General features: G+C 40.6%; 1 protein-coding gene across 1 annotated transcript in view; it reads right to left on the bottom strand.

Moving 5' to 3' along the window:
- ALMS1 (ALMS1 centrosome and basal body associated protein) overlaps positions 1-27,696 on the bottom strand; it is a 230,543-nt gene that overhangs the window by 197,555 nt on the left and 5,292 nt on the right. The window contains exon 2 of the mRNA XM_053704364.1: positions 26,044-26,181. Within this exon, the coding sequence (XP_053560339.1) occupies positions 26,044-26,181 (138 nt within the window). The remainder of the gene's footprint in view (positions 1-26,043; positions 26,182-27,696) is intronic.

The raw sequence follows: 27,696 nt of genomic DNA, 5'->3' as shown, positions 1-27,696 counted from the left end.
TTCGCCAATGCTCTCACTGAGAGGCTGACAAGACTACTTAAAACTCCAGTCCCATATCGAAGGGCAGATACCCTTCCTAAGGAACTACTCCGAAATCTTCTGACACTTCTCTGCCAACCTCCTGTGACGAAAGGCAAAGAATGACTGGGGGATGAGAGAAGTGGGGGAGGTAATTAAGCCTTTGGCTGGGGTGTATTTGCCTCCTCCTGGTGGCCAGGTTCTGTATTCCCACAAGTAATGAATGCAGCTGTGGACTCTACCTGTATTAAGAAGCAAAATAATTCAATAGAGCATGTACTTTTAAGACTAACGATCCTGCACCTCTATGAGTTTAACTCCCCAAATGTGGTTAAACACATTGGACAAGTGGCAGTTTCTGCTTTGGACCAGCAGTGCTCTGTAGGTCCCAAGTGGTACTTCTACAATCAGCTGCAGTTTTCACTCACAACCAGCAGTGCTCTGGGGGTCCCAAGCATGGGTTTAACCCATTTGCAGGCTGAATGTCACTAGTCTTAAAATGACATAATCTAACAAATTTTAGCATGAACTTTTTCCTTTTTCCTATAATGGACCTTTAACCCCTTAATGACCACAGCACTTTAACCATTTTCTGTCCGTTTGGGACCAAGGCTATTTTTACATTTTTGCAGTGTTTGTGTTTAGCTCTTACTCATTTACTGTACCCACACATATTATATACAATTTTTCTCGCCATTAAATGGACTTTCTAAAGATACCATTATTTTCATCATATCTTTTAATTTACTATAAAAAAATATATAAAATGAGGAAAAAATGGAAAAACAGACACTTTTTCTAACTTTGGCCTAAATCTGTTACACATCTACAACCACCAAAAAACACCCATGCTAAATAGTTTCCAAATTTTGTCCTGAGTTTAGAAATACCCAATGTTTACATGTTCTTTACTTTTTTTGCAAGTTATAGGGCCATAAATACAAATAGCACTTTGCTATTTCCAAACCACTTTTTTACAAAATTAGCCCTAGTTACATTGGGACACTGATATCTTTCAGGAATCCCTGAATATCCCTTGACATGTATATATATATATATTTAGAAGACATCCCAAAGTATTGATCTAGGCCCATATTGGTATATTTCATGCCACCATTTCACTGCCAAATGAGATCAAATAAAAAAAATTGTTCACTTTTCCACAATTTTTTTCACAAACTTTAGGTTTCTTACTGAAATTATTTACAAACAACTTGTGCAATTATGGCATAAATGGTTGTAAATGCTTCTCTGGGATCCCCTTTGTTCATAAATAGCAGACATATATGGCTTTGATTTTGCTTTTTACTAATTAGAAGGCTGCTAAATGCGACTGCGCACCACACGTGTATTATGCCCAGCAGTGAAGGGGTTAATTAGGGAGCATGTAGGGAGGTTGTAGGGTTAATTTTAGCTTTAGTGTAGTAGACAACCCCAAGTATTGATCTAGGCCCATTTTGGTATATTTCATGCCACCATTTCACCGGCAAATGCAATCAAATAAGAAAAATTGTTTGCTTTTTCACAAACTTTAGGTTTCTCATTGAAATTATTTACAGACAGCTTGTGCAATTATGGCACAAATAGTTGTAAATGCTTATCTGGGATCCCCTTTGTTGAGAAATAGCAGACATATATGGCTTTGTCGTTGCTTTTTGGTAATTAGAAGGCCGCTAAATACTGCTGCGCATCATTGTATTATGGCTAGCAGTGAAGGGGTTAATTAGGTAGCTTGTAGGGAGCTTGCAGGGTTAATTTTAGCTTTAGTGTAGATATCAGCCTCCCACCTGACAAATTATACCCCCTGATCCCTCCCAAACAGCTCTCTTCCCTCCCCCACCCCACAATTGTCCCCGCCATGTTAAGTACTGGCAGAAAGTCTGTCAGTACTAAAATAAAAGCTATCTTTGATTTTTTTAAAATTTATATTAAGCATATTTACATATGCTGCTCTGTAGGATCCCCCCTTAGCCCCTAACCTCCCCTGACCCCCCCCCAAACAGCTCTCTAACCCTCCCCCTCTAACTTATTGGTAGCCATCTTGGGTACTGGCAGCTGTCTACCAGTTTACAATAAAATATTTTTTTTTATATATTTTTTCTGTAGTGTAGCTTGCCCCCCCCAAAGACCAACCCCCCACCCCCTCGCAGATTCCTTAGATCATTTTTATTGTATTTTTATATCCCCCTCTCTGCCACTTTTTGTTCAATATTTTATTTCAGTGTAGCGGTTCCCACCCGCTCCCTACCCGTGCACCCTGTGATCCCTCCCACGATCCCGCCCACCTCTTGCATCAGCAGATGCCTCGATGGACGCCCACCCGCCTCCCAGACTGGTTCCCACCAACGATACCGGCCATCGATGTCCGTTGCAGAGAGGGCTACAGAGTGGTGCTCTCTGCATCGGATGGCCAAGGAGGGTTATTGCAGGATGCCTCGATATTGAGGCATCACTGAAATAACCGGATAGCTTCCACCGCTTTCCAAGACCAAGGACGTATGCCATACGTCCTCGGTCGTTAAGTGTCTTTTTTTTTTTTTTTGGAGGACGTACGGCATACGTTCTTGGTCCTTAAGGGGTTAAAGGGCCATGATACCCAAATGTTGAAACACTTGAAAGTGATGCAGCATAGCTGTAAAAAGCTGACTAGAAAATATCACCTGCACATCTCTATGTAAAAAAGAAAGATATTTTACCTCAAAAGTTCCTCAGTAGCCACATCCCATTGTAAAGGACTTCTAGGCAACAAATCAGTATTCGTGAACACTCATGTTATTTCCCTATTCAGTTTAAGGAAGTTTTCTATGAAATCTCATGATAGTTAAGTAAAATCTCATGAGATCACAGTAAAAGAGTTTATGACCTCAGCACTGCTGATGCTGATTGGCTGCTGCTCATTTCTTCATTTTTTTTACCTGCAGCTGGGCAGTAGCTAAAGTATAACTTTTTACACAGAACTTTGCTGAGCTGAGGAGATTGTGCGGTAAAATATCTTCTTTTTTTACATAGAGATGCTCAGGTGATATTTTCCTGTCAGCTTTTTACAGTTATACTGCATCAGTTTCAAGTGATTTAGCATATGAGTATTATGTCCCTTTAAATCTGAATGCTCTATTTGAGCCACAAAAGTATTATTATATTTTCAACGTTCCTTTAAGATACAGGCTATGAAAAGAGCTCACAAACTGAGAAAATGAAGATTTGTTTAAAAGGAGCACAGTTATCAGACAACTGACAGTGTAAAATTAGAAGCACTTATGAAAATCAATAGGTTGACGTAGTTCATTAATTTAAATTCACATTGATGTCACTGCCGTGAAGAATAAGGATTTCATTAAATGAACAGTGACAAAAAAACAATCGCATTATAAAGGATTTAAAAGAAGACGAGTACACCTCCAGCTCGCAGAAACAGCGCGGCACTTTATATCCTTCTGACAAAGTAAAGCAATGAATCGCAAGCTCCCCACAAATAAAAGCATCAGTGTCAGACATTAAATTCCATACTGATCTTTGTGACTTTCTAGTTATCGGCTATTTTTAGCATGCGAGACCGCTTTGTTCTCTGTGATCATGACATAATCACTTTGTTAAAAAAACAGATTCTACATAAGGAGTTTGCTTTTGTAGGAAAAAACAGAGAATTGGTTGCCAAGAAAAGTGACTCACTATGAAGATGAACTTAAACACACCGCAGCTTTATGTCATACATTAGCCAAATACAGAGCACTACGTGTGTATGTGTGCTCTTAAATGTTACAGAGGAAAATGCTGAAAGATACAGTAAACTTGTTATATATGCACCATGTATAGCAGCAATAAAATGTACTGAATAATGTTCTACTTATTTGCTCAAAAGGGACAGTAAACACTAAAAATGTTATTGTTTAACAAGATAGATAATCCCTTTATTTTCCATTCCCCAGTTTTGCATAACCAGCACTGTTATCTTAAAGGGCCAGTAAACCTAAAAAATAATGTTTGTCTAGAAAAGTTTACCGGATATATTAGGTTTTATAAAGCTAGCACTCGTATAAAACTATGTGCAGAATTATATAACATTATTTTTTAGGTTTACTGGCACTAATACATTTTACCTCTGTAATGACCTTGAATCTAAGCCTCTGCAGACTGCCCCCTTATTTCAGTTCTTTTGACAGCCTTGCATTTTAGCCAATTAGTTCAGAGTCTGACTCAGAAATAACTACATGTGAGCACAATGTTATCTATATGGCACACTTGAACGAATGCCTTCTAGCTGTGAAAAACCTTTCAAATGCATTCAGAAAAGAGGCAGCCTTCAAGGGCTTAGACATTAGAATATGAGCCTACCTAGGTTTAGCTTTCAACTAAGAATAACAAGAGAACAAAGCAAATTTGATGATAAAAATAAATTGGAAAGTTGTTTAAAATGACATGCCCTATCTGAATCATGAAAGTTTATTTTGGACTTTACCGTCTCTTTAAGCCCTTCCTTTTTTCCCAGCTCATGGCTATGAAACTGCAGGTGATTGGTAGATCATGTGACTGCCACCCCTGGTTGGTTCACTGGTAATTTCATACCCAGAAGCTTCAATGCTTGAGGCTTCAAGGGGGCAGATTATTGCAAAAATGACATGATCTAAATTAACCACATAAGTAAAATCCCTCTCCAGAGCTATAAGCACTGCCGCTCTCAAGCAGGACTAAGCCTATGATTGGTGGGTTGTGCGATGGTCGTTCCTGATTAGTCACTGGTTGTTGTCTGCTCAGAAGCTGCAGTGCTTACAGCTCTGGAGAGGGTCTTTACCTATGTATTCAGCCCCTATGTAGGGGTTCAGTAATGCAGATATTAGAAAGGGTCGTTTTTACATTAGAATGTGTTAAAGGGACGCTAAACACAAACTATAAGCAGCAGGATAATGTACCTTAATATATGAGAAGCATTTTGCAATGAATAATGTAGTTTTACTTTGTCAAATGATTATATTTGTTTTATGTTTGCCGATTTCCCTGTTTACAAGAACAAAAGAACCCCTGCTAACCAATCACAAACCAATACACAGATATTTGCAAATGTGCAGTTAAGAGGACATGATAACCAAATGCTGAAGCACTTGAAAGTGATGCAGCTTATTTGTAAAAAGCTGACAAGAAAATATCACCTGAGCATTTCTATGTAAAAAAATAAAGATATTGTCCCTGAGCTGCATATGGAACCAAAGCACTATCGGTTTGTGGCGGTGGGAGGGTTAGGAGGGATGTAGGCAGGTGGCACAGCGGAGGAGGGGGGTGGAGTGGGAGGAAGAAGCGGAACCCTACACTGTAGAAAAATAAGTATGGATGGTAGAGGGAGGGAAGGGACGCTACAGAAAAAAATTATGGATTCGGGTGGGGGTCCCTACATTAGCAATCGGGAGGGGAGGGGTGTTGGGCCGCTACACTATAGAAAAATATATAAAATAATGAATAAATGAATACAAAGATCAAAATAAATCTATAAAATGGGTAAAAAGATAGCTGACAGCACCTAAAAGGATGAACACCATAAGTTGGGGAGGGTTAGGGAGCTGTTTGGGGGCGGGATCAGGGGGGATCCCACACTGCAACAAACATAAATAAATACAAATAATTTTATTTTAAAAGAAAAAAAACCAACAACAACAAAAAAACAACAACTTCATACTGGTAGACTATCTGCAAGTACTTAAAGGGGCATAAAACCTCATTTTTTCCTTTCCGGATATAGAAAGAACATGCAATTTTAAACAACTTTCTAATTTACTACTATTATCTAATTTGCTTAATTCGCGTGATATCCTTTGCTGAAAACCATATCTAGATAGGCTCAGTAGCTGCTGATTGGTGGCTGCACATAGATTCCTCATGTGATTGGCTGTATAATGTCCCTTTAAGATGGTGGTCAAGAGTATGGTGTTGTCAGGGTGTCAGGAATCAGACAGACGAGAAGTGCAAAAATAATCACACCTTTATTAAAAACAAAAAAATAATAAAGAGTCCACAAGTCAAATAACAAGCCAGGAGTCAAAGCCAGAGCTGGTAGTCAGACGAGCCGAGTCAGGAGCCAAAGCGAGTAGTCAGATGAGCCGGAGTCAGGAACAAGGAGAACAGCAGAGTCAGGAACAAGCCAGGGATCAGGAACCAGGAGGGTCATCAGACAGCCAAGTAATCCACAGGAACTCACAAACAGGTCTGAGACAACGCAAGGGCAAAGCATACTGAACAGAGGCCCTTTAAATAATAAGTGATGACATCACAATTCTGAGACTCCAACCTGTCTCACACGGATGATGTACACCAGTCTGGCAATAAGAGGGCTTCAGGAAATGAGTAGCATCACACACTCTGCACCAGACTCAGCAAGAGAGGTGAGTAAAATGGCTGCCAGCAGCACATGGCAAACAAAGCAGGGAAAAACCCAGACAGTACCCTCCCCTCAACGACCCCTCCACGGGAGGACAAAAGGCTTATTGGGGAAACGGGCATGGAAGGCACAAAAGGGAGCATGAACATCAGAGGAGGGAACCCATGAACGCTCCTCCGGACCGTAGCCTCTCCAGTGAACCAAATACTGTACGCGGCCCCATGACATACGTGAGTCAATAATGCTGCTGACCTCATATTCTTCATGGTTGTCAACAAAGATAGGATGGGGACGAGGCAACACAGTGGTAAACCGATTACAAACCAATAGTTTCAAGAGGGAGACATGAAAAACATTGGAGATGCGCATTGCAAGAGGAAGGTCAAGAGCATAGGCCACAGGATTGACCTGTCGGAGTATTCGAAAAGGAGCAACATAACAGGGAGCCAGTTTTTTGGAAGGCACACGAAGGTTCAAGTTGCGGGAGGACAGCCAAACCCTCTCACCAACCTGGTAGGAAGGCGCGGGCAGACGCCTACGATCAGCCTGGATTTTTTGGCGCTGCATAGAACGATGAAGGCAATCCTGAACCTGCACCCACGTGGAACAGAGTTGCCAGAGATGCTCCTTCAAAGACGGAATACCCAGAGACATGAATGAATTAGGCAACAAGGATGGTTGAAACCCATAATTCGCCATGAACGGGGATAACTAGAGGAAGCATTAATAGCACCTATTACGAGCAAACTCTGCCCAAGGTAACAGTTCAGACCAATTATTGTGGTGATCTGAGACATAGCAACGGAGGAACTGTTCCAGAGCTTGATTAGACCGTCCCGCAGCCCCATTAGATTGAGGGTGATATGCCGAGGAGAAGGAAAGCTGGATTCCCATTTGAGCACAAAAAGAACGCCAAAATCTGGAGACAAATTGGCTACCCCGGTCCGACACTATCTCCTTGGGTAACCCATGTAAACGGAAGACCTCCCGGGCAAAAATTGAAGCAAGCTCCTGAAGGTAGGCAGCTTCTTCAAGGGAATGCAATGTGACATTTTAGGGAAAAAAACGGTCAACCGCCATTAGGATAACAGTATTGCCATTGGAAACAGGGAGCTTGACAATGAAGTCCATGGAAAGATGTGTCCAAAGACGCTCACCATTAGCAATAGGTTGAAGAAGACCCACAGGAAGACGTAGAGGAGTCTTATTCTGTGCACAAACTGAGCAGGAGGCAACAAACCCAGCTACATCAGAATGAAGACCTGGCCACCAGAATTGTTGAGTGACAGACCAAATCATTAGTTTTTTGCCTGGGTGACCTGCGGCTTTAGGATAGTGGTAAGTGTGCAAAAGTTTAGTTGAAAGATTTTCAGGAACAAAGCACTTTACCACTAGGTTTCTCAGGAGGTGCATTGGTTTGTGCAGCCAGGATCTCCTCCCCCAAGGGAGAAATCAAATTAGTACGTATGGTAGCCAAAATATGGTCAGGAGGTTCAACTGGAGTAGGTACAGACTCCTCCTTGGACAGAGGCGAAAAATGTAGTGAGAGGGCATCAGCCCTAACATTCTTACTACCATCTGGCCTGTCGGGGCGACAAACGTTTAGCTTTGGATAGATAAGTTAAATTCTTATGGTCAGTAGGAATGAGCACTGGTACGCTAGTATCCTCGAGAAGATGCCTCCATTCCTTGAGTGCCAAAATTAAGGCCAGTAATTCCCTGTCGCCAATTTCATAATTGCTCTCCGCTGGAAACAATTTCTTAGAGAAGAAATCGCATGGATGCAAGGAACCGTCAGGTGTAGGACGTTGAGATAAGAGGGCACCTACTCCAGTCTCAGACGCATCAACCTCAAGAACGGAAGGCAGGACAGGATTAGGATGAGCCAGTACTGGAGTGGCAGCAAAGGCACACGTAAGACTATCAAAGGCCTTAATAACAGTAGGTGACCAATGGAGTGAATTATTCTCTTTACGGGTCATGTCTGTGATAGGTTTGACCAAGGAAGAAAAGTTCTTAATAAACTTTCTATAGTAATTGGCGAAGTCCAAAAAACGTTAGAGCGAAGACCAACTGGGCGAGGCCACTGCAGACAACTTGTCAGGATCCATGGAGAACCCTGAAACGGAGATTACATTACCTAGGAAGGTTACTTGAGTCTGATGGAACTCACATTTCTCGAGTTTACAAAACAGGCCGTTCTCAGGTAGTCTCTGAAGTAACCGTGTGACATTAGAATGATGAGCCTCAAGTATGGGTGAGTGTATGAGGATGTCGACTAAGTACACCACAACACACTGTTGCAACATATCTCGTAGGACATCATTAATAAATTCCTGAAAAACAGCAGGAGCATTACATAGGCCAAAGGGCATTACAAGATATTCATAATGCCCGCTCCTGGTGTTAAATGCTTTTTTCCATTTGTGGCCCTCTTTGATCCTAACGAGATTGTACGCTTCTCTCAAATCAAGTTTAGATAAGACTGTAGCTCCCTTGAGGCGGTCAAAGAGTTCCGTAATGAGCGGAATAGGGTAAGCATTCTTAACGGTAAGACGATTAAGACCCTTATAATCAATGCATGGTCTTAACTCGCCACCCTTTTTCTTCACAAAGAAGAAGCCAGCCCCTGAAGGAGAGCAGTATTTGTGGTTGATCCCCTGTGACAGAGCATCAGCAACATACTCCTCCATAGCACAATTCTCTGCAACAGACAGAGGGTAAACCCGGCCCCGAGGAGGAATGGCTCCGGGTTGCAGGTCTATGGCACAATCGTAAGACGGGTGGGGAGGCAACATACCGGCACGCACCTTGTCAAAAACGTCTAGGAACTCTCGGTACTCCTCTGGCAATTGACATACCGAAGAAGTGCACAAGACTTTGACTGGTTTCCGAAGACAAGTGGAAATACATTGCCGGAGACCATGACAAAACTTTGGACCTGCGCCAGTCGAGACTGGGATTGTGCTTTTGGAGCCAGGGATAACCCAGAACAACCAGAAAATGTGGAGAGTTTATCACCTGGTACTGGAGAGTCTCAAAATGGAGAGCTCCAACAGCCATGGATAACGGAGTGGTTTCGTGAGTAACGAGTGCGGGCTGAAGGGGCCTGCCATCAATGGCCTCAATAGCAAGCGGAACGGACCGAGGCAATACAGGAATGGAGTGCTTTGATACAAAAGCACCATCAATGAAATAGTCTGCAGCACTGGAGTCAACAAGAGCCTGGGTGACTATGGAGGAGTACACCCAGGAAAGGTCCACTCAGGAAGGTTTCTCCTTTAGCGGTTCCGGGGACGAGGATAAACCACCCAAGGTCTGCCCCCGACAGGACCTTAGCTGCTAGCGTTTCTCGGCCGTGTAGGACAAGACTTTAAAAGGTGGCCCTGTAACCCACAATAGAGGCAGAGCCCCTCCCTCCTCCTAAAGGCCCTCTGTGCCGCAGAGAGATGCATGAATCCCAACTGCATCAGCTCAGCAGTACCTGGTGACTCGGGACCAGGAGGCATAGGTGTGGATGAACACGTAGGAGACAATGGAACAGGAGGCTTCCGCAAGCGCTCCTTGAAAGAGGGCCTCTCTCTGAGTCTGGTGTCAATTAGGATAAAAAAGACACACAGGTTTGTCTCCCACAAGGGATTAGCCCAGGCAAGAGCCGTGTCAGAGTGTAACGAGATGAGAAATCCCACCTTAGCTCTGTCAGAGGGAAACGCATGAGGTAACATCTCAAAGTAAATGCCAACCTGGTTCAAAAACCCTCTGCACTGAATAGGATCGCCTCAATATTGCTGAGGTAGAGGAGCAGAACTGGACATGCTCCTAGTAGGACTAGGTGCAGCAGCGGAAACATGAGCAGCCATAACTTGTGGGACACTCTGGTCCAAATGTGCAGTGCGAGTCAGAAGGGTTTGCAGGGCAAGTGCAAATTGATCAAAGAGGTGATCCTGTTCATCCATCCTGGAAATGATGGTAGGTAAAGGTGGATTATTAGCACCATCAGGATTCATGGCCCTTGCGTAATGTCAGGGTGCTGGAATCAGACTGAGACGAGAAGTGCAAAAATAATCACACCTTTATTAATAACAAAAAAATAATAAAGAGTCCACAAGTCAAATAACAAGCCAGGAGTCAAAGCCAGAGCTGGTAGTCAGACGAGCCAAGTCAGGAGCCAAAGCGAGTAGTCAGACGAGCCGAGTCAGGAGCCAAAGCGAGTAGTCAGACGAGCCAGAGTCAAGAACAAGCCAGGGATCAGGAACCAGGAGGGACGTCAGACAGCCAGGTAATCCCTAGGAACTCACAACTCGCAAGGGCAAAGCATACTGAACAGAGGCCCTTTAAATAATAAGTGATGACATCACAATTCTGAGACTGCAACCTATCTCATACGGATTATGTACACCATTCTGGCCATAAGAGGGCTTCAGGAAATGAGCAGCATCACACACTTTGCACCAGATTTAGCAAGAGAGGTGAGTAAAATGGCTGCCAGCAGCACATGGCAAACAAAGGAGGGAAAAACCCTGACAGGTGTGGGAGGGGAGAGAGCTGTCTGGAAAGGGATCAAGGAGGTGGAACGTGTCAGGTGTGAGTATAATCCCTGTATTAAAATACTATTAATCTTACCAGCTAACTAATTAAACCCTTTACTGACGGAAATTTCAGAAGTGTGAATCGCAGCTGCAATTAGCGGATTTCTAATTGTTAAAAAAAATAGCAAAGACATGCATTTCTGCTATTTCTGAACAAAGGGGTCCCAGAGAATCGATTTACTACCATTTGTCTTATGACTCCAGTAGTTGTGTGTAAAAAAATTCAGTGAGAACCCCAAAGTTTGTAAAAAAGTGAAAACATTTTTTAATACGATTGCATTTATCGGCGAAACAGTGGCATGAAATATTCTAAAATGAGCCTAGATCAGGAGTTTTTAAAGTGTGAGGCAGGCATCCCCAGGGGGGCGTGAGAGCAGTGACACTTCACATTATGCTATGGAAACCACAAGCAGCAGATGACTTTGGCAAAACAAACATCAGTTTTTAACCCTTTCCTGTCGGAGTTAAACTGTCTACATCGGAACAACTGCTCTGATGTAAACAATTTTAAATCTTGCGATCGTGCACGTGATCACGAGATTTCAATGATGGGAATGCGTCAGGGGGGTGTCCCTATGATGCTCGGCACGCCCTCAAGACCCCATCTGGGTAGCGCCAGTAGCTTCAGGAAAGCCACCCGGTTAGGACGTTGTATTCCGTCCATCGGCGTTAAAGCCCAGAAGAATTTGGCCAGAATACAACGTTGTTAAAAGGATAAAAGACGATGACACTTGCCATTTTGTGGTGGAAAAAGGCAAAGGGTGTAATGTAGGTGGAAGAAAGGCACCAAGGTCAAAGTTGCGCAAAGACTGCATCGCATTTGTTGTCTTGATCAGTAAGTTGCATTTAACACAGGAGCAATAAAAGTACAAATTGGTTGAGGAGAACCAGCTCTTAAGATTGGTATGTGAAACCTGGATCTGACGTAAATTCCCCAAATTAAAACTAAAAATAAATATCAAAAATGTCTTTAAAGAGAAAAAATAAAATAGCATCCGTTATGGGCGGCACTGTCTGGAAAATTTCGTCAGAGGGGAGGGGCCACCGCCTAAGAAAACCTTTGGCCTAGATATATACTTCTTAGTTTGTCTAATATAATAAATAAATAAAATATAGTATTGATATATACCTTAGTTTGTCTACTATAATAAATAAATAAAATATAGTATTGATATATACCTTAGTTTGTCTACTATAATAAATAAAATATAGTATTGATATATAGCTTAGTTTGTCTACTATAATAAATAAATAAAATATAGTATTGATATAAACCTTAGATTGTCTACTATAATAAATACATAAAATATAGTATTAATATATACCTTAGGTTGTCTACTATAATAAATATAGTATTGATATATACCTTAGTTTGTCTAATATAATAAATAAAATATAGTATTGATATATACCTTAGGTTGTCTACTATAATAAATAAATAAAATATAGTATTGATATATACCTTAGGTTGTCTACTATAATAAATAAATAAAATATAGTATTGATATATACCTTAGGTTGTCTACTATAATAAATAAATAAATAAAATATAGTATTGATATATACCTTAGGTTGTCTACTATAATAAATAAATACAATATAGTATTGATATATACCTTAGGTTGTCTACTGTAATAAATACATAAAATATAGTATTAATATATACTTTAGTTTGTCTACTATATATAATACATAAATAAATATAGTACTGATATATACCTTAGGTTGTCTACTATAATAAATAAATAAAATATATTGATATACACCTTAGGTTGTCTACTATAATAAATAAAATGTAGTATTGATAGGTAAATATCACAAAATCAAGGCTGTATTTCAGTATAAATGGGGTTAGCAAAAACGCTAACAATTCTTCAATATTTTGGGCAAGGTTTTCTCTGAAATTACCGGTAGCGAAGGGATTAAAGGGACAAACAAGCCCCACATTTTTCTTTCATGATTCAGATAGAACATACAATGAAAAACAACTTATATTATCAATTTTTCTTACTTTTCTTCTTATCCTTTGTTGAAAAGCAGATGTAAGCTCAGGCGCGTGCACGTGTCTGCAGTACTAGATGGCAGCAGTTTTGTAACAATGTTAAAGGATTACTTTCTGTTATACTTTTTAAGCTAAACAACTAACATATTAAAGTTAATAAACATGAATTAAAACCTACTGACCTATATTTTCTCCAAAACGAAGTTTCATAACGTTCTAAAAGTTATATATTTTATTCGCCGATGATGTCACGTTATCCTGCCCACTATTTTCAGCACTGCATTTTCAAAATACTTAAACCAATAACTTTGTGTTTAAAGCGCCATTTTGAAACCTAGGTATTGTAAACGGATTGGTACAGAGCAAAGGATACCCACGGAGTGGGTTTGGAAAACAATTAAATTTGCAGACAAGATTTCTGATATACGGTAGAGATATGTTAATGAAATGCTATTGATAAAAAGCGTATTTGGGGTAGTTAGTAACAGGCATAGAAAATATTTACTTACAGTGGCCCTTTAAACATTAGCAAGAGCACTAGATGGCAGCAGTTTTATAATAATGTTATACATTAGCAAGAGCACTAGATGGCAGCAGTTTTATAACAATGTTATACATTATCAAGATCACTAGATGGCAGCAGTTTTATAACAATGTTATACATTAGCAAGAGCACTAGATGGCAGCAGTTTTATAACAATGTTATGCATTAGCAAGAGCACTAGATGGCAGCAGATTTATAACAATGTTATACATTAGCAAGAGCACTAGATGGCAGCAGTTTTATAACAATGTTATACATTAGCAGGAGCACTAGATGGCAGCAGTTTTATAACAATGTTATACATTAGCAAGAGCACTAGATGGCAGCAGTTTTATTACAATGTTATACATTAGCAAGAGCACTAGATGGCAGCAGTTTTATACATTAGCAAGAGCACTAGATGGCAGCAGTTTTATAATAATGTTATACATCAGCAAGAGCACTAGATGGCAGCAGTTTTATAACAATGTTATACATTAGCAAGAGCACTAGATGGCAGAAGTTTTATAACAATGTTATACATTAGCAAGAGCACTAGATGGCAGCAGTTCTATAACAATGTTATACATTAGCAAGAGCACTAGATGGCAGCAGTTCTATAACAATGTTATACATTAGCAAGAGCACTAGATGGCAGCAGTTTTATAATAATGTTATACATTCGCAAGAGCACTAGATGGCAGCAGTTTTATAACAATGTTATACATTAGTAAGAGTACTAGATGGCAGCAGTTTTATAACAATGTTATACATTAGCAAGAGCACTAGATGGCAGCAGTTTTACAATATTATACATTAGCAAGAGCACTAGATGGCAGCAGTTTTATAACAATGTTATACATCAGCAAGAGCACTAGATGGCAGCAGTTTTATAACAATGTTATACATTAGCAAGAGTACTAGATGGCAGCAGTTTTAGAATAATGTTATACATTAGCAAGAGCACTAGATGGCAGCAGTTTTATAACAATTTTATACATTAGCAAGAGCACTAGATGGCAGCAGTTTTATAACAATGTTATACATTAGCAAGAGCACTAGATGGCAGCAGTTTTATAACAATGTTATACATTAGCAAGAGCACTAGATGGCAGCACTATTTCCTGTCATGTAGAGCCCCAGACATGTGCACGCTACCTATCTTGATATCTCTTAAACAAAGAATAAGAGCACAACACATATTTAATAATAAGTAAATTGGAAACTTTTTAAAAATTGTTTTCTTTATCTGAATCATGAAAGAAAATGTTCGGTTTCATGTCCCTTTAAAGGTGGTTTAGCAGTGATTGAACTTAGTAATTCCCAATGGCTAAATATAAATATCTATGTATATATAAGCAATAATAACCACACCTAAACTACATAGTGTGCACACTTCTATTGCAAAGAATACTTTTCCTATCATGATTGTTGATGTAAAATTGATAATCTGCCTTTAAGGGGCATTGTACATGATCCCTTTATAAAGCCCATGTGAGGGTGTTTTTGTTACAATCTATAGTTTTGCTTATTTTATAATAACATTGTGCTGATTTTCAGACTCCTAACCAAGCCCCACAGTATCAGATATAGACCCAGGTGTACAGATTCTTGCTGCTATTGTTTGTGTAATCTGTATTTTCATATGCAGGGGATGAGGGGTGTCTGCTCTTTCTGCCCTTTTCATTGGCTGTCCCTGTCTAACCTCATTCAACAGAGCTAAACTGAGAGCTTCTAAGTAAGTTTTTATACAGTTTTATACTGGATTTTTATTTCAGTATCTGTGCATCTTATTCTTTATAGTAGTCTCTATTGCATGCAGTTATATGAAAACTGGTGTACACTGTCCTTTTAAAAGCAAATGACTACAGGTAAGGTGAGGGGGAAACAGAAGTTCACAAAAAGTTAGCTAAAAGTATTCACTTAAAGGGAGATAAAACCCAAATATAATTTAGGTAGAACAGACAATTTTAAACTACTTTCAATTTACTTCTATTATCACATTTTCTTTATTCTCTTTGTATCATTTGTTGAATGCGCAGCAATGCATCACTGTTTGCTGACTGAACACATAGGTGAGCCACTGACAATCAGTATATATATGCAGCCACCAATCAGCAGCTAGAACCTAGGTTCTTTGCTGCTCCTGAGCTTACCTAGATAAACTTTTCAGCAAAGGATAACAAGAGAAGGAAGCAAACTAAATAATAGAAGTAAATTGGAAAGTTGTTTAAAAACAGAATTTATGCTTACCTGATAAATTACTTTCTCCAACGGTGTGTCCGGTCCACGGCGTCATCCATTACTTGTGGGAAATGTTCTCCCCCACAGGGAAAGGCAAGGAGAGCACACAGCAAGAGCTGTCCATATAGCTCCCCCTCTGGCTCCGCCCCCCAGTCATTCGACCGACGGTTAGGAGAAAAAGGAGAAACTATAGGGTGCCGTGGTGACTGTAGTGTATAAAGAAAAAAAATTTCAACCTGATTAAAAAAACCAGGGCGGGCCGTGGACCGGACACACCGTTGGAGAAAGTAATTTATCAGGTAAGCATAAATTCTGTTTTCTCCAACATTGGTGTGTCCGGTCCACGGCGTCATCCATTACTTGTGGGAACCAATACCAAAGCTTTAGGACACGGATGAAGGGAGGGAGCAAATCATGTTACCTAAACAGAAGGCACCACGGCTTGCAAAACCTTTCTCCCAAAAACAGCCTCCGAAGAAGCAAAAATATCAAATTTGTAGAATTTGGCAAAAGTGTGCAGAGAAGACCAAGTCGCTGCCTTACATATCTGGTCAACAGAAGCCTCGTTCTTATAGGCCCATGTGGAAGCCACAGCCCTAGTAGAGTGAGCTGTGATACGGTCAGGAGGCTGCCGTCCGGCAGTCTCATAAGCCAAGCGGATAATGCTTTTCAGCCAGAAAGAGAGAGAGGTAGCAGTAGCTTTTTGACCTCTCCTCTTACCAGAGTAAACGACAAACAAGGATGAGGTTTGTCTAAAATCTTTTGTTGCTTCTAAATAGAACTTTAAAGCATGAACAACATCTAAATTGTGTAATAAACGTTCCTTTTTTGAAACTGGATTCGGACACAAAGAAGGAACAACTATTTCCTGGTTGATGTTCTCGTTGGAAACAACTTTTGGAAGAAAACCAGGCTTAGTACGCAAAACAACCTTATCTGAATGGAACACCAGATAGGGTGGATCACACTGCAAAGCAGATAATTCAGAAACTCTTCTAGCAGAAGAAATAGCAACCAAAAACAGAACTTTCCAAGATAGTAACTTAATATCTATGGAATGTAAAGGTTCAAACGGAACCCCTTGAAGAACTGAAAGAACTAAATTTAGACTCCAAGGAGGAGTCATGGGTCTATAAACAGGCTTGATTCTAACCAAAGCCTGAACAAAAGCTTGTACATCTGGCAAAGCCGCCAGTCGTTTGTGCAACAAGACGGATAATGCAGAAATCTGTCCTTTTAGAGAACTAGCTGACAATCCTTTATCCAAACCTTCTTGGAGAAAGGAGAGAATCTTTGGAATTTTAATCTTACTCCAGAAGAATCCTTTGGATTCACACCAACAGATATATTTTATGGTAAATCCGCCACAGGTTTTCTGGCTTGGACCAGAGTATCAATCACAGAATTTGAAAACCCACGCTTGGATAAAATCAAGCGTTCAATTTCCAAGCAGTCAGCTGAAGAGAAACTAGATTTGGATGTTCGAATGGACCTTGTACTAGAAGGTCCTGTCTCCTGACATATTCACCAGGTCTGCATACCAAGTCCTGCGTGGTCATGCAGGAGCTATCAGAATCACCGAGGCCTTCTCCTGTTTGATCCTGGCTATGAGCCTGGGGAGGAGAGGAAACGGTGGAAACACATATGCTAGGTTGAACGACCAAGGCGCCACTAATGCATCCACTAGAGTCGCCTTGGGATCCCTGGATCTGGACCCGTAGCAAGGAATCTTGAAGTTCTGACGGGACGCCATTAGATCCATGTCTGGAATGCCCCATAAGTGGGTTAACTGAACAAAGACCTCCGGATGGAGTTCCCACTCCACCGGATGGAAAGTCTGACGACTCAAATAGTCCGCCTCCCAGTTGTCTACTCCTGGGATGTGAATAGCAGATAGATGGCAGGAGTGATTCTCTGCCCATTGGATTATCTTGGTTACTTCCTTCATCGCTAGGGAACTCTTTGTTCCCCCCTGATGATTGATGTACGCAACAGTCGTTATGTTGTCCGACTGAAATCTTATGAACCTGGCTTCCGCTAGCTGAGGTCAAGCCAGGAGCGCATTGAATATAGCTCTTAGTTCCAAAATGTTTATCGGGAGAAGCGACTCTTCCCGCGACCATAGGCCCTGAGCTTTCAGAGAGTCCCAGACCGCGCCCCAGCCAAGAGGCTGGCGTCGGTCGTGACGATGACCCACTCCGGTCTGCGGAAACTCATTCCCTGAGACAGGTGATCCTGGGTCAACCACCAGAGAAGTGAGTCCCTGGTTACCTGGTCTACTTGAATTTGGGGAGACAAGTCTGTATAGTCCCCATTCCACTGATTGAGCATGCACAGCTTTAATGGTCTTAGATGAATTCGAGCAAAAGGAACCACATCCATTGCTGCGACCATTAGTCCTATTACTTCCATGCATTGAGCTATGGAGGGTTGAGGAATAGAGTGAAGAACTCGACAAGCTTTTAGAAGCTTTGTCTTTCTGACGTCAGTGAGAAAGATCTTCATTTCCACAGAATCTACTATTGTTCCCAGAAAAGGAACCCTTGTGGACGGTGACAGTGAACTTTTTTCTATGTTCACTTTCCACCCGTGAGATCTGAGAAAAGCCAACACAATGTCTGTATGAGCCCTCGCTTTGGAAAGAGACGGCGCTTGGATTAGGATGTCGTCTAGATAAGGTGCTACAGCGATGCCCCTCGGTCTTAGGACCGCTAGAAGGGACCCTAGCACCTTTGTGAAAATTCTGGGAGCGGTGGCTAAACCGAATGGAAGAGCCACAAACTGGTAATGTTTGTCCAGAAAGGCAAACCTCAGGAACTGATGATGAGATTTGTGGATTGGGATATGCAGATACGCATTCTTCAGATCCACGGTAGTCAAAAATTGACCCTGCTGGATTGTTGGTAAGATTGTCCGAATGGTTTCCATCTTGAAGGATGGAACTCTGAGGAACTTGTTTAATATCTTTAAATCCAGAATTGGCCTGAAAGTTCCCTCTTTTTTGGGAACCACAAACAGGTTTGAGTAAAACCCTAGACCTTGTTCCCCGGAGGGGACTGGGTTTATCACTCCCATCTTTGATAGGTCTCCTACACAATGTAAGAATGCCTGTTTCTTTATCTGGTCTGAAGATAATCGAGACAGGTGGAACCTTCCCTTTGGAGGAAGTCCCTTGAATTCTAACAGATATCCCTTGGAAACTATCTCTAGTGCCCAGGGATCCAGAACATCTCTTGCCCAAGCCTGAGCGAAGAGAGATAGTCTGCCCCCTACCAGATCCGGTCCCGGATCGGGGGCTACCCCTTCATGCTGTCTTGGTAGCAGCAGCAGGTTTCTTGGTTTGTTTACCCTTGTTCCAGCCTTGCATGGGCTTCCAAGCGGGTTTGGGCTGGGCCGCGTTACCTTCTTGTCTAGCGGCAGTGGAGTTATTAGCCGGTCCGTTCCTGAAATTGCGAAAGGAACGAAAATTAGACTTGTTCTTAGCCTTAAAAGGCCTATCCTGTGGGAGGGCATGGCCCTTACCCCCAGTGATGTCTGAAATAATTTCCTTCAATTCCGGCCCAAAAAGGGTCTTACCCTTGAAAGGAATATTCAGTAACTTAGTCTTGGACGACACGTCTGCCGACCAGGATTTTAGCCAAAGCGCCCTCCGCGCTACTATAGCAAAACCTGAGTTTTTCGCCGCCAATTTCGTTATTTGAAAGGCGGCATCCAATATAAAGGAATTAGCTAACTTTAATGCGTGAATTCTGTCCATGACTTCTTCATAGGAAGTCTCTTTCTGGAGCGACCTTTCTAGTTCTTCGAACCAAAAGGACGCCGCTGAAGTGACAGTAATAACACACGTAGCTGGTTGAAGGATGAACCCTTGCTGAACAAAAATCTTTTTAAGCAATCCTTCCAATTTTTTATCCATAGGATCTTTGAAAGCGCAGCTATCCTCTATAGGAATAGTTGTGCGCTTCGCTAGCGTTGAAACAGCTCCCTCAACCTTCGGGACCGTTTGCCATGCGTCCCTTCTAGGGTCTACAATGGAAACATTTTCTTAAATATAGGAGGTGGGGCAAAGGGTACACCTGGCTTCTCCCACTCCTTTTCCACTATGTTCGCTACCCTCTTAGGTATTGGAAAAGCGTCGTCGTGCACTGGGACCTCTAAAAATTTGTCCAATTTGCACAACTTCTCTGGTACTACCATGGAATCACAGTCATCCAGAGTAGCTAATACCTCCTTAAGCAAAGCGCGGAGATGTTCTAGCTTAAACAAAAACGTTACTGTCTCTTTAAATAATAAAATGACACATTTATTTCTGAATGTTCAAAAAACTATGAAGGCAATATCCGATTTTTCTGAAATTTGGACCCCAGTGTCTTAATGCTTAGAAAGTATTGCACAGCAAATATGGAGACTCTAGCTCTTAAAACAAGCAAACCGGAGCTAATTGTTGGATTTAACCGTTTTTACACACCACAATCCCAGCTACAGCCTTGCTGCAGCTTTTTACCTTCCTTAGGGGTCACCATTCACAGAAAAAAAGCCTTTTGGAGTCACTTTCTGAACCACAGGACCCTCTCACATGAATCTGCATGCACTGCATTGAAATTCAACTGCACAGCTGAAGTGCCAAAATGAGGCTTCCTCAGCACACTAGAGTGAAGGGGCCTTCCTGACTAGATTTAGGTGTCTAAAACAAGCCAGATCAATAAAAAAACGTTCCCAAGTGTATGTGAGCTTATAAAATATTTCAAATGGTATAATATTGTAATAAAAATCAATCGATTTAGCCCCAAACAGTGTCTACCAGCATAAAAAACAAAAAGGGGAAGCCTGTTATCTTTTTTGCTGAGGTGAAAGAAAAATGGCTTACCGTTTCCCCTGAGGGGAAAAATGACTGTCATCTAGCATTAGCCTGTGTTGTTAGAAGGAGACTAGTCATACCTGAAGCAGATGAGTCTGCAAACTGTTACCCCCAACTGAAGTTCTCTTGTTTCAACAGTCCTGCGTGGTAACAGTAATGGATTTTAGTTACTTGTGCTAAAATCATAGCCCTCTTAAACAGAAATCTTCATCACTTTTCTGTTATAGAGTAAATAGTACAAGCCAGCACTATTTTAAAATAACAAACTCTTGATAGAAGAATAAAAAACTACAACTAACACCACAAACTCCTCGCCATCCCCGTGGTAGATGCTACTTGTTCAGAGCGGCAAGGAGAATGACTGGGGGGCGGAGCCAGAGGGGGAGCTATATGGACAGCTCTTGCTGTGTGCTCTCCTTGCCTTTCCCTGTGGGGGAGAACATTTCCCACAAGTAATGGATGACGCCGTGGACCGGACACACCAATGTTGGAGAAATAGCATGCTCTGTATAAATCATAAAAGAAAAAAAAATGGTGTTTTATGTCCCTTTAAGCCTCCCTGGGAGATGTATTATACAGTAAAGGGAAGCATAAGGTTTCACTTGCAATAATAAACACTGTATGCATTGCTGAAATGTTGAGTTTAATGGTCCTTTAACCCCTTGACGCCCTTAGGATGTTCCATGCTGTCCTAACAGCGCTGGGCTTTTAGCGCCCTTAGGACAGCATGGAGAGTCCTACGTTTTTTGGCGTCTTGCTCGCCTCCTCGATCAGTAAACTGAAGATCTGACCGAAAGATGTGCCTGGCAACATAATCAGTCCCCTTGGATTCCATAACCGTCGTTTGAGTCACGTGATCGCAGCAACAATCACGTAACTTCTGCTTTTTACAGTTTGTTTACTTTGAAACTTTGTTCTGATCCTGTCCTAAAGGGGTTAAGCATTTAATTACCTTTCTTATCTTCTATTCATTTAAGTCAAAGTTAAGTCTTATTCGTTTAGAGAATGTCATTTTAAGACTAGTGACCCTGTACTTCTGTGTGTTTAACCCCCCAAAAGGGGTTAAAGGGATAGTCTAGTCAAAATTAAAAATGTTCATGATTCAGATAGAACATGTAATTTTAAAGGGACACTAAGCCCAATTTTTTTCTTTTGTGGTTCAGATAGAGCAGCAATTTTAAAGGACCAGTCAACACATTAGATTTGCATAATCAACAAATGCAAGATAACAAGACAATGCAATAGCACTTAGTCTTAACTTCAAATGAGTAGTAGATTTTTTTATAACAAATTTTAAAGTTATGTATATTTCCACTCCCCTTGTACCATGTGATAGCAATCAGCCAATCACAAATGCATATACGTATAGTCTGTGAATTCTTGCACATGCTCAGTAGGATCTGGTGACTCAAAAATTGTAAATATAAAAGACTGTGCACATTTTTTTTAATGGAAGTAAATTGGAAAGTTGTTTAAAATTACATGCTGTATCTGAATCATGAAAATTTTATTTAACCTGAGTGTCCCTTTAAGCAAGTTTCTAATTTACTCCTATTATCAATTTTTCTTTGTTCTCTTGCTATCTTTATTTGAAAAAGAAGGCATTTAAGCTAAGGAGCCAGACAATTTTTGGTTCAGACCTTGGGCAGCACTTGTTTATTGGTGGGTGAATTTATCCACCAATCAGCAGGAACAACCCAGGCTGCCTTTGACAAAGCCCGGAGGGGCGAAACGCGTCAGAGGAGTTATTAGAGCGTTTGGACGCTCTTATTTTAAATTGCCAGATTGAGACTGAACTGGATCATGCTCTTTGCACATAATATTGCTAGTATCAGATAAGCTTAGATTAGTGCACGGTCTGGGTTGTGCCAGACTTAGCGTTCATGCAATTCAGTTTCACCAATACTTGACACACTCAGTGATAACTAGATCAATTGACTATATAGTCAGGGCTGTGCCGGATCTGACATTTTTGAATATCGCTAGTGCCAATTGTACAAAACGGTCTGGGTTGTGCCAGACCTAGTATTTATGCAATTGAATAGAACTAGTGTCGAACCAATTACAAGGTCTGGGAGACTCAGTAGAATACACTACTGATACCAGTGCTGACGATCAGCACAACAGAAGAATCGATACATGACATATTAGAACGCATAGGCTCCCCAAGGGGATTATTGATGTTAAATTGTATAGAATATATTACATACAGAATCATAACTGGATGTTCAAATAGCTTTAATAGTTGCTTGAACTAAATAACGGCTGAACTGATTGAGAATCATATAGAATATATTGAATATAGAGTCAGAACCGAGTGTTCATCTAACTTTAATAACTGATGGAACTAAATATTGATAAAAGTCTTTTCTTAAGACAGGGGCATGTGGTATTATATTACAGTTTAACTGTTAGTATTTAATTGACAGAAATAATTCCAAAAGCACAATTAAAATATTCACAAGGATAAGGGATAATCAGAATCAGATTATATATCCAATTTACCTTGCACAGTGCCCGTACACATTAGCTCCGTGAATCTTACAATACAGACAACCTACTGTTACATTCCCCTGAGAGAGAGGACAGTGTTTATCTCAAAGTATATTAAAATTTTGTGAAATAACACATTAATATTGAATATTTTGTGTTTCTTATCTCACATGTATCGAATTGTAACCAATTCACGAGTCAGCAAGTATCTTTTTTTCCATTAGAAATGAACTTGAGGAAACTTTACTAGAGTAAGTGCCCTGCTTATTAAACGAAAGAACAATGGTAATCACATGTGTTTAAGCACGACACACACTACACATTTTTTACCTAGGAGTGGGGCAATTCAGATGGCCCTGGACTCACAGCAAGTGACTGACAGATTCACTAGTGTGTTAAATTCACTAACCCAGACACAGTACAACAGTTATTTGTTTATCATTGGGACAACACAGGACCATAGAGCATTTATGTTTCTGGGATTGAGGGACCATTGAGTACAAGGTGGAGCCGATTGCAGGTGATATACGCATGGCAATCACGTAGTACCAGACCAATTATATATAGCCCAGGATACTAGCATAAGCATATGATAAAAGCCAATAGATTTTATCTATTCACATCTTTTAGAGCTAAATAACTTCATATTTGTGAGGGGGAGTGTGATTTCAATATAACTAAGGCCCTAATCATATTATCACAGGGCCCCTCTATTTATTTCTGCACAGTCACAAGTCATTAATGTCTGGATTTTTTTTAATTGTGTGTTACTCTTAATGTTTTTAAAACATGATATATTAATAAAAGTTATATTTTAATTTTTCCTTTTGTTTGGAACTATACCGCCCATAGTCAGGGCCCAGAGTGCTTTTAGTGCATACTTTTTGTGGGGAATCGCAGCTTTCTTTGGCAGCCCCACTTTGTCAAGTAAACAACCCAGGTTGTTCACCAAAAATGGGCCGGCATCTAAACTTACATTCTTGCTTTTTCAAATAAAGATACCAAGACAAAAAAAATGATAATAGAAGTAAATTAGCAAGTTGCTTAAAATTGCAGGTTTTATCTGAATCATGAAAGTTTAATTTTGACTAAACTATCCCTTTAAACACATAGTATAAGTACCGCTCAGAAGCTGCAGATTACTGCTGGTCCTAAACACAAACTGCAGCTGATCCAATCCGAAACGATCGTCTGGGGTTGTCATGTTCCTTGTTCAGAGGAGAATTGCCTGGTGTTTCGGGCTGGACTGAGCTCACTTGGCAGGATCAGACTGATATCAGGAACGTTTTCCTCTGTGAAAAGCGCAACTGGGCTAAAAGAGGCTGCTGCTGGGTGGTGACTCGACATAGAACTAGCTACTGAGCTATTGGTCGTTCCTGGTAGAGCGCTTCTCTCTTTGTATTTGCAGCTGATCCAATCAGTAGTGCTAGTCACATGACACAGCTGTGTAACTAGCACCGGTGATTGGATCATTGGCAGTTATTATTCAGGACCCACAGCAGTACTTCTACTATGTGTTTAACCCCTGTAGTGCAGGGTCAATAGTCTTAAAATGACAAATCAGTTCATGTAATGTTTTTACTATAATGGCACTCAAAGGGATATGAAAAATGTTTTCTTTCATGATTCAGATAGAGCAGCAATTTTAAGCAACTTTCTAATTGACTCCTTTTATCAATTTTTTCTTCGTTCTTTTGGTATCTTTATTTGAAAAGTAGCAATTTAAGCTTAGGAGACGGACCCAGTTTTGGTACAGCACCCAGGATAGCGCTTGCTACATTTAGCCACCAATCAAAAATGGGCCGGCTCTTAAATGTACATTCCTGCTTTTCAAATAAAGATACTAAAAGAACGAAGACAAAAATTGATAATAGGAGTAAATTAGAAAGTTGCTTAAAATCGCTTCTCTATCTGATTCATGTTACAAATTTGGGTTTCATATCCCTTTAATTGTAGCCAATTGGAAAAATTCAAAGTAAATATTGGACCTTTACACATTTTATGGGGAATTCAAAATGTGTTTTTATGCACTTAAAGAATTCACAATATTCCTTCCTAATTATTGTCTCTTTTCAACAAATCATTGTGCTTATATAAGTGGCCATAATGCTTGCCCTTGTGTAATAAATAAGATTTGCAAGTTAATAGAATTATCAGAGCATTTCCCTCATACCAAGACACAAGAACTGGAGGAGTATGGGGATAGGTGCATACGGAGGATAGATTCATACGGAGGATAGGTGCATACGGAGGATAGGTGCATACGGAGGATAGGTGCATACGGAGGATAGGTGCATACTGAGGATAGGTGCATACGGAGGATAGGTGCATACGGAGGATAGGTGCATACTGAGGATAGGTGCATACTGAGGATAGGTGCATACGGAGGATAGGTGCATACGGAGGATAGGTGCATACGGAGGATAGGTGCATACCGAGATATGGCCCGCTGCATAAAGAAACATTTTAGGAGATAGAAATAAATAGTTTAAGAATAGATAAACTAAACAGAGGTTAAAAAAGGTTGTGAGTGAACAACGTTATAGTGTATGTGGCACAGCTGCTCATACAGAGAACATGAGAAACGCTTGCTCAGGTGTAGGATCATCAGGAACACAAATAAATATGTCCAGTTGGACAGGGCTAGATTTAGGTGCAGGGCATCCTTGTCTGCTGTCACCCCAAAGCACACATCTTTATTTCTGCTCTTTTCCTGGGGCCACAATCACTATTGGCTAAAATTGTTCTGCTTTTCCTTGGAGCCACAAGAACTAGTTCACAGGGCAGTATGTAGCCCTCGGACCACCCGTTGGACACCATGATCTAGATAATAACTATGGCAGATGTTCCAAAAGACTGTAACGTATCATCAGGCTCTTTGTTTATATTTACAGAAACATTAAGGTGCATTTAACTTAATATATTGTAATGACAGCATGACGTATACATCACCTGACTCGCAGCCTGTCTGATGGCCTCCCCCAGAGACATGCCGCTGGTGCTGGAGATATGGGTTCCTGGGCTGCTGCTCTCACTCTGAAGCTCTTCCAGGCGTCCAAACTGTGATACTGGAGGTGTTGTAGCGATCGGCTGGAAAGAAAAAAGACAACCTTGTAATCTCATGTAACAAATAAAACCAAACCATCATGTTATATGTCAGTAATAGAATCATTAGCAGTTCTCTAGCTAAGCAATGGCGCACTTTTGTCTCTATGGTAACGGCTGCTGGACAGGACGCAGTAACCGGCACTTGTCCAACATCAGACCGTTCAGTGTCCCATTATCTAACAGCAGCCAATGAGGAGAAAGTTACAGGTGAAACACCTGGGAACCAAAGAGTAGAAGGAATAAAGTATATGTTAATCCTTAATATGCACTGTATTATTGTGTTATCAGCTAATTAAACTGCATGCGTACAACAACAATAAATGTGAATTATTGTTACATTCTTACTAGTGGTGTTCCTCAGTCGCCACTTCTGGGCCCTGTTTTGCTTAACATAATGTAACATAATTGCTTCCTCCAATCATGGAGTGGCCTCACAAGATGGATCCTCTAGGGGCAGAGGAACGGCGGGCAGGTGATCGACCATCCGGCTTTGTTCAAGAAACAAAACTACGCTGCATGAGTGAAAGTGCTCCTGTGTTTAACAGTATTTTTAAAACCTGGCACTAATTCATGAAAGATTACATTCACTTTAAGCCATCTTTTCTGTATGTCAGATAAAATATGGTCTTTTTCTGTGTGTTTCTAGATCGCCTTCATTTAATTGTTGCGTGCCCCACGAGCCAGACAGCAAGTGGGGCACGCTACGATTGGATGAAGCCGGATTTGTCATCGCTCAGCTAAATCAAGTATGAGATGCGGGTGGAGAAACCGCGTTTACCATCACTAAATGGTAAATATTTTACAAAGGAAGCGTCTTTAAATATTTTATGAATTAAAGTGCCACTGTTTTTACAAATAATTTAGTATACTGTGTGTACTAAACTAATAAACTCTAGAATCTTAAGGGGACAGTAAAGTAACAAAAAATCTTTCATGATTTAAATAGGGCATGCAATTTTAAACAACTTTCCAATTTACTTTTATTACCAATTTTGCTTTGTTCTCTTGGTATTCTTAGTTGAAAGCTAAATCTAGGAGGTCCATGTGCTAATTTCTTAGACCTTGAAGACTGCCTCTAATTGGAAAGCATTTTGACAGTTTTTCACCACTAGAGGGCGTTAGTTCATGTGTTTCATATAGATAACATTGAGCCCAGGCACGTGAAGAGCAAGCACTGAGTGGCTAAAAATGCAAGTCTCTCAAAAGAACTGAAATAAGGGGGTAGTTTGCAGAGACTTAGATACAAGGTAATCACAGAGGTAAAAAGTGTATTATTATAACTGTGTTGGTTATGCAAAATTGGGGAATGGTAATAAAGGGATTATCTACCTTTTTAAACATCACAAATTCTGGTGTTTACTGTCCCTTTAACTTAATACTTTCTTGTTTTAACATTTTTACTGCTATTTCACATACAAGACATAATATCTTGTAAACTAAATCATTCCTGGTGCAGGAGTTGGACCTAGTATGAATTTCACAGACATCTGCTGCCAG

This window comes from Bombina bombina, chromosome 2, assembly GCF_027579735.1.
Source record: "Bombina bombina isolate aBomBom1 chromosome 2, aBomBom1.pri, whole genome shotgun sequence".
Classification (NCBI taxonomy): Eukaryota; Metazoa; Chordata; class Amphibia; order Anura; family Bombinatoridae; genus Bombina; species Bombina bombina.
Note: the sequence above shows the minus strand (reverse complement) of the source record. Positions and strands in the feature narration are given on the sequence as shown.